Source organism: Tenebrio molitor, chromosome 1, assembly GCF_963966145.1.
Source record: "Tenebrio molitor chromosome 1, icTenMoli1.1, whole genome shotgun sequence".
Taxonomy (NCBI): Eukaryota; Metazoa; Arthropoda; class Insecta; order Coleoptera; family Tenebrionidae; genus Tenebrio; species Tenebrio molitor.
The window spans coordinates 13,747,074-13,755,749 of record NC_091046.1 but is presented as its reverse complement, the minus strand read 5'-3'; the positions used below and the strand labels follow the sequence as shown (position 1 = coordinate 13,755,749).

At 32.7% G+C, this 8,676-nt stretch overlaps 1 protein-coding gene across 4 annotated transcripts in view; it reads right to left on the bottom strand.

Annotated features, from left to right (window-relative positions):
- Window positions 1-2,297: 2,297 nt before the first annotated feature.
- The window catches only part of LOC138122306 (irregular chiasm C-roughest protein), a 329,893-nt gene continuing 323,514 nt past the window's right edge, over window positions 2,298-8,676 (bottom strand). For 2 of the 4 annotated variants that reach the window (XM_069036512.1, XM_069036513.1), the window contains exons 12-13: window positions 7,713-7,818; window positions 2,298-3,367 (exon numbers count right to left, since the gene is read on the bottom strand). In XM_069036512.1, coding sequence (XP_068892613.1) covers window positions 2,915-3,367; window positions 7,713-7,818 — 559 coding nt within the window. In that variant the 3' untranslated portion in view covers window positions 2,298-2,914. Of the gene's footprint in view, window positions 7,819-8,676 lie in introns of all 4 variants that reach the window. The other 2 variants (XM_069036515.1, XM_069036514.1) reach the window with 2 other exon arrangements.

Sequence of the window (8,676 nt, the reverse complement as noted above, 5' to 3'; positions counted from 1 at the left end):
CGTAGCTTCCACAGAAATTTGACTAAACAACCCCCCGACCTCCTGATTGTCACCTAGCTCCCATAGGGGCACACTTACAACATTTTACTTTAACTTTTCCGAAATCTAACAACACAAAGAAAAAAAAAAACGAGTTCAATCGAACAAAGCGTAACATTAAACAATGATAAAATAAGCAAAACAAAACGCAACATTAAACCATGCGCAAATAAAAGGGGACAAAACGCGAAGTTAAATAACGATAAAATAAAAAAAAACGCTTTAACTGGCACAAATCTCGGTAAGCAGCATAAATCACGAATACAATAATCGCTGGTAATGTTAAACAGAAAGAAAATGGCGGGTCGAGTGCCGTTAGAAAATGTTAGCGAACGAAAAAAACAAAATGGACGCACGCGGTTCGGACGACGGCTCCGAATTTCCGAAATTACAAGATTGCAAAAAAAATGAACCTCCCGGGAGAAACTTAGAGATAACGCTTAAAATGAACAAATGGGCGCTTCTTAAAGAAACAGCATGCAACAAAATGAAATCTACAACATACCCTTACCACGTGGTCCTGATCCCAAAAACAAAAAGGCAACGAACGTGGGATAAATTACCCAGGTGGATTAAAAAATGTCGGGTTCCTCACGGGGACACAAAATATCTACTCGGGAAGGTAGTGTAATTGATTTCGATTTAACTTACAAATTTTTGGAATATGGATCGCTCTGCGTACGGTGTGCTCGTTTCGAAAAACCAAACAAAAGTGCGTACCCCCGTCAACCACCCGCGCGAGACCCGTTTCATCCCCGCTATATTTCCGCTCTACCTCAGAGTTGCCAACTCCCCAGGATTGCCAACCCCATCCCTTAGTTCCTAATCTATCCGCTAGTACCTTCACATTTGGCGCGGCCTCGTGGCGGTACCGGGAATTAAAATTTAAATTTTAAACTGGGTCACTACAATACTCTGCGAGGTTTGTCTACAAGGGTGGTATCTACTCACGAAAATCGCTGAAATTGTATTTGCAACAACCAGCGTCTGTTTAATTTGTCATTGGCCATTGCAAATTAAAAAAAGATAAAGACACATGTAGCACGAATCAATGCCCATAAAATATAAACATTCAAAATCTAATTTGGTTGTAATAGATAAATTACTTTGCAAATTATTTTGTTCGACATAATACTTGTTGATGAAGTAATGTGAAACAATAATGAAAATTAAAGCAAGTATTTAATAAAAAAATCACCAGAAAGCGAAAAAATGAAATTGGTTTTTATTTTTATTTTTCAACAGAGGATGATTAAAATTAAATTTTTCGTATTTATTTGTTTGCTTTTAAATGTCAACTAAATTCCACTCGTACGCCAGAGCTGTAACAAAATTTTCGAAGATAAATGGTTTTCTTTTTGAAAAACGACACAAAAGGCAATATTTAAGTAAAAGAAGGAATTAACAAAAATACATGAATACTTAGGTATACCTTTATTTCTTAGAGGAATGTAGCTGGAATATGTTACTTCCTCAGAGAGAGAATGTACCGATGTTGTAAAACAGTTGGAGCGATTCCAAGCTCCTGGTTACGTGGTTTCACACATTGTTTCGATTTACTTAACGCAAATAGAAGAACACTGTTAGAAGATTATTATCAGCATAAGCATTTTGACCAGCCTCCTAGTCCACAGTAACCATAATTTTTATTTTTTAAACAAGAAACAGAATTTTATATGTAGGTATAATAATAAAGAGGGCGTCAGCAGCTCAGTGTTTGGTATGATGGAAGCAAACACATTTACATGTACTCAGGTCAAGTAAAGCACAGTTAATTGTTGTTATTTATTTATTATATAACATATAATAATGCTATAATTTATTTTTACATTAAAAATAATATTTTCTACATCATTTATAGAAATGGATCTTTCTAACAAATAATTAATATCAATTCAATATTATAAAAATTTGAATAAGACAAAACTAATAAATATATATTATATGACACAAAGTTATCATTTTAATTATTTTAACAGATTATATGAATTGTAATTTATTGTATTTTACATTTAAAGCCTAAGAATAATAACACGTTTGATTTAAGTCATTTTATTATTATTGTAACATCACATATATTCAGAAGATCTCTATCTATTAACATTAGATTTGGTTTATTCTTTGTAAAAACTAAAATAACTAAATATGGAGATAATTATAAAAATACAAAAATCAACCTAAGTTTCTAAAAGTAGAAAGTAAATAGGTGACTAAATAAATAGTTACTTACTACAATTAGTAACATGTGCACGATTCTAATTAAAATTGGTTGTAGCAGTTACAGAAGAGTAATAAGTAGAGGGTAGGCTTAGTCATATAGGAAGTTCTTATGGTTATTTGAATTTTTTAGTGTTATTTAGTTACTTACAACTGGATAATATTTATTATGCTCATTGCTTTCAAACATTAAGTTGAGATATTTTAGAAACGGTTAAGAAAGTAAATAGGTATAGTTTATTGGATGGCTTTTGTTTGCCTCAAAGAGCACATTTTAGATGTTTTCCACAAAACTTTACAGTTTAATTTTGAAATATTACTTAATGTGGCAATCCTTGTATGTTGAGAAGACCCACCTGCTCTACTTACTAATTGCTATAATGTTAGATTACTTGCAGATCGTTGACAGTGATAAGGTGATACAACATTTTTATCTCTACAAAATGAATTTGTTAAATGTCTATTTTCATTTTTGCAATATGACAATGGGGTAACAGGACAGCCACGTAGAAAAATTTACTTTGACTAGGATTGTTTACTGAATTAAATAAACCGAGAGAAATGAAAACGACATGAACAAATACTAGCGAGATATTTACATATTTAATATTATTTAAAATGTACAACAATGTATCTGACGACGACTTATATATTATATTTACAACTCCGCATGATCTAAACTATTTGGTTGATAAAATAAGTCAGTACTGTTAGATCTTGCTTCCCGTTTCGGAAACACGTGGTCATAATATTTTTCGTTTTCAAATTGTAAAGGTTTAGGTCTGGGCCTGCTGTCTTTATTCTTGTTATATTTCTTAAGAGATCGGCGAACATATTTGTTATCTACAGGCAAAGACGCTCTGTGCGAGCCCATAGCTACAGTGTTGTACGACCAATTATCGAAAGGTTTTTGGTTAGAGTATCTGTTAAAACTATAATACTTGCTTCGATCCTGGTAACTCTTTTCAGTATCGTTATCGTCTGATTCGAAGAAATTGAGCGATAATTCGCGATTTCTCAAGTGAAGAGTATTCGGTTCTAGGCCAGAGTAGACGTTCTCTTTTGGTTTCTCTTGTACACTATTTCTACCATTGAATGTGAGTGTGGTTTGCTATATTTACAGCAGTATGTTAGATTGTGTTAGTCTGTATTGTTTAGGAAAATGAACAACTTAAACTACACGCTCTACACAGAGTAAACTATATTAGCCGAAGAAGAGATGAAACCATTTCGAGTTTTAGTTTCAATAATTTAAACTGTTCGTTTTCCGGAAGGTTCTACAAATTTACAATGAATGAAGTCATAATAATTAAGTGTAGTGCGATGATCTTCTAGCCGACTGAGGCACCACATCGACCAGCGACAACGGGCAGGATTAGAATCATGTGAGGTGGTTTGAGAATGTGCTCAGGACAGGAGTCTGTGTGGAAAATCAGTGTAAGTGTAATTATGTACAGTGTACTAATGTTGTACAACAGCTAGCACGAATGCATTAATGCAAATTCAGTAGAACGAATTTAAATAATATGTGAAGTGTCTTTATGTCTTTGTTGTTTTATGAAAACAAGTAAATTTTATAAGATCATTCTGTTTGTGAAATTTCTAGATAGATTTCGTAGATAGATATTCTTTCAGTTGGCTAAATGGAAACACGCAAAATTTTTAGAAATACAATTTTACCTACCTAATGGTAACTATTGTTAATAAACGAACAAAATATAACAAACATCTATGTTGCACAAAGGCAATTTCTACTGTACTGAAATAGTGCATCGTGCTGTTTTAAATTAATTTATTGCAATTAAACTGCATGTATGAACTCATCAAACATAATTTTTGCTATACTTCATATCAATTAATGTTAATCATTAATTTATGTTTTTTTGTTATTTTTTAACCAGTTAAATTAATTCTAAATACTTAATTCATATTTATGCGATTTGACTTCAATTTTCTTAAATTTCGTAATAAAACAATTTACGCTTCAGACAGTGCAATGAATTTCAACATAAAAGACAAAATTTACTCTTCTCACCAGTGGTAATGTTCCGATGTTTTTATAAATGTAATCTAACCTTTTTTGTTTCATCGTCTTCACCAAACGTTTGCTATTTGAATGAACTTAAATAGGAGAAATTGAATGTAAATCACATTTTGTGTTTTGCCAAATACATTTTAGGACCCTGTTAAGCAATTTCATCTTTAGATTTCGAGCAGGAGAGTTCTAATTGCAGTTTTGTATGAATGAAAAAGATGCTACCATTTACTGTTAGCTATTTATACCATTGAAGCGACTGTACGAGAGGAACTTGAAAGTAATTTCCTGCAGCTCAAAATTGGGTTGCGGGAAGCGATTTAGCATTGTTAAGGTCTTTTTGTCTGTACACAGTTATAAGTAAGACTGAAGAAGAATTTTTCAGTAACTAATTCTCTTAAACTTCAATTGAATTGCTTTGGATATTATGTAAAAGCAGAGACAAATTTTAGATACAAGAATTAAAATATTGTATTATTGAATAATGTAGTATTGTACTCGTAGTATTAAATTTATACAGGGTTATTCAAGAGAGACTTCCGATGAAATTTCGTTATATGCAACCGAAACTACAATTTCCAATAGTTTCTAGCTTCCTAAATTTATAAAAAGTAATACTTAAATCAACGATTGCTGGCCCTTATTGTCATGTAAGTTTTCACTAATCATAATTTCTCAAGACTTTTTTCATAATGTACTTACACAAAAGATGAAAAGACGGACATGATTCTCATATATGGAGAATGTAAAAAAAATGGTGCGCAAGCTGCATTTATTTACAGACAGCGATTTCCAAATAGGCAACACCCATGTTTGTTGTAAAAGCTTTTGCTCATAACCTCACTAAAGAGAAAGAGTCATGATTAATCTTATTTGCCAAGCTTCTTGGATTGCAAACAAAATATCAAGTTCTAGGGGTTTCTTGTATTTTGGGTTGCATATAACGAAATTTTCATCGGCAGTCTCTCGTGAATAACCCTGTATACAGAGTGATTCATATAGTATCATACAAACTTTAACCGATGGTAGATGTGTAGGTTCTAAGGTTAAAATTGTTGAAGGTAAAGCATGTTGAAGAGTGTTTTAAGAACCTTTTAAGAATTGCAGATAAATGAAAATATTTTACGTTGAAACAGACTGTCAGGCATTGTTGTCAAAATGAAACTAAAGCGACCTTTATATATAATACCCATATTTTCTCTTAGCAACAATTGTTTGCTTCTGTTATGACATTCATAACATTGGACGTAAAGTGGAATAAATTAGCGAAGGATGGCATTTACTAATAGTGAAAAAACCGATATGGTAATTTTTGCCAATTTTTGATCTATGACTCAAAATTTTATCGTCAAGATTATTCACGTAAGATTACGAATCTGACCAGGTAAAAATGCAACCCAAAATACCATTCATAAAGTTATTACATTATCATAATGCACATAAAACATAGACAGCTGTTAAAGTCAATCTAATGAATGTCAAGTTCGCACAGAAAAATACCTCTCTCAACAAAGTATGATTTAATAACAACGATAAGCAATTAAGATCACAAAAGTAATAGGTAAGTAGGATCATGTCGGTTCTGTCATCGTTCGAAAACATTTTCCAATCCTGACTTTATTTTTAAATACCAAAACACAAAGTATGCTTTGTAAAATGTATTTTGGGTTGCATTTTTACCTGGTCAGGCTTGTCATTTTACGTGAATAATCCTGTATTATAACGTTGTTGAAAATTGTTTTCCTGGTTTGATTTCATTAAAAATAAATGCGTAAATCTCTCCAAAAAATTAAAATAAACTGGTATGTTACTTTGCATCTAGACTTTTGTAAATCCTATGTAAATTTTCATCTTGAAATTGCAATTTATAACAACGCCTGTCTCGACATTGCATTACCTGCACTATGAACGTAATTAGCAAATTAGATTTATTTAGTTTGAAATTGTCGTTGCTACTGTGATGGTTCTTATCCAGGCATAATTTTGTTTAAATAACTATGATTAGAATAATCTTATAAAATTTAAAATCTATTTAAATAAAAAAATTGCAAAAATAAGAATGACAAAAAACCTAAAAAAAGCAAGTTGCTGTTGTACAACAAAAAACCTTGTGTGAGTGCCATTTGGCAATAATTTATTTGTGCATTAAGATATTCGGGAAACGTTGTGCGTACCTTCCGACATCTTAATTACTCAACAAATAAATTATATTTTAACTGTGAGTGGGCAAAAATTTAATCGAAACTCTCAAAACTACAGTGTTAAATGGTGCATGTGCAAATATTTACAACAGTGCAAAGTGCGTTAGTGTATATTAATTATAAAACATTCTCTATGTACAAAATTCTACTCCAATCTGGTAATATTAGTATTGGATTAGGTGGTTAGTTTGTCGTAATGAAGGACAGCAATAAAAAGCTAAAAATAGAGATTTCCTACCCTGTTTAATGCGGATTATTGTCAAACGGCTTATTCGAATTTCTCGTTATATGTACATAAGAATTCTCTATTTTTCGCGATGTTAATGTATAAAAACAAAGGCTAATAAAATAAAATAAGTCTGTTAACTTAACTGCTAGAATCGAGATAAATCAAACTTGTTAACTAATAACAACATTATCTGGAACGGCTAAAAAGTCTTAGGTGTCTAATGACGTTATTAGCTACAAGCATGAACAGTAAGGCATACAAAGTATAAATCAGCAGACAAACTTGCAGGTCTATTCCTATTGAATAAAAAAACTTTGAGTCTTAGGTAAAGTTTGCTGGGTGCGTCTGTGACCAAAACAGTTTCAAATAGCAGTGTAAACTGTTTTGAAAATTTGATAGAACCTGTCGTCACATTGTTTGATAAAAACTTCACGATGCTCAGCTGCCATCGAACAGCACCGACTGAAATTCAATTGGTTAGTTTGGAGAACGCCGCGCTTCCTTTTTAAGGACCTGACAGAATTACAATTTATGAACCGCTCAAAACATTTCGGTCTTAAATCCAATAAGGAGAATTAGATTAGCCGGAGAAGTAGATGATTTGTTATGTTGTGCTCCGCATTTAGCCGATGCAAAATTTATTCGTGATACGTTACGTCGATGGATAGGAAGTAATTTAATTCCCACGGCCACAACTGCGATAAAAACAAGCGGTACTGACGACATTCTCGTTCATTCGAATGATTCGATGGCATCGTTTTGCATTTTGATTATGATTAAATGGATACGATGGGTGAACACGGAATCGACGATTTGATAGTAGCACCGGAACCTTCAAACTGAGTTGTTTGAATTTTTTTCAAAACAGTTAACACTTGTACTCGATGACTGTGGCGGGTCGGCCGTGTTTAAAGCCGTTGTTCCGCCGCAGTCCGAGGGTGCAGTGCTACACTCTAGTGGGGGGTTGCAGCACCATGGCGGCGAGACGTACCTTCATTGTTTCTGGGCTGCCGTGACCTCGAGGGGTTGTTGTGTAAATGGCATCTGCAGGAATGCCCCCTGGGCCGGTGGCAGTTTTTTCGATGTCCACTTTTTGCCTATAAAATTACAATTAGCATAAAATTTATTAAACATTTAAAGAGTAGGACCACAGGACCGTATAAAAATATTTTTTTGCATATACGAAAAATCGTAGTGAAAGTAGCACTTTTTTACACGAAAAATCGTAGTGAATGTAGCATCATTTTATTCCATCTCCTTGGAGATGATTGTCAAAGCATACCTATTTTTTTTTTTTGTAATTTTTCATAAATCTTTTTAGACCAAATTTCTCAACTTACATCGATATGCAAAAAAAATAGTGTGTACAACACGCTATGAAAGTTTCTTTTTTCACTTATTTTCTTGATTAACTCGGGCTACGCCCTCGTTAATCAAACTGCAAATTCATGAAAAAAAGTATGACTTTCATAACTAGTTGTACAAATAACTATTTTTAATCTACAATTATCTATAATATGAGTGGTGACTAAAATGTTGGATTTAAATACCATTCTTAGTTCTCTTTATACTGGGTGCCCCAAAATTCGCGGAACAACTCAATGAGGCAATGTCAACTCATGTTAGAGAATAACTAGAAAAATAATTAAAAAATTCTATACCTCTTAGATTTGAAGATATGGAGGCTCAAAAGGTGCAGCTTTGATCTCATTTATTTTAAATATTAAAAAAGATTTTGACTATTTGTCTTTTACTAACCAGTGGCCTAATAATTCTGAACGATTGTGATCAGGTTTGCAATTATTTTCTTCATTATTTCCAGCATTTCCAAGTAGTAATTTTACGTTCGTTTTACCTTAAATAGCGCACGGCAACATGGCTTTGATTTTTCCCTTTCATTTCCATGGATACAACAAAAATGAAATATTTGCAGACTATTGGGATGCATGGAATGT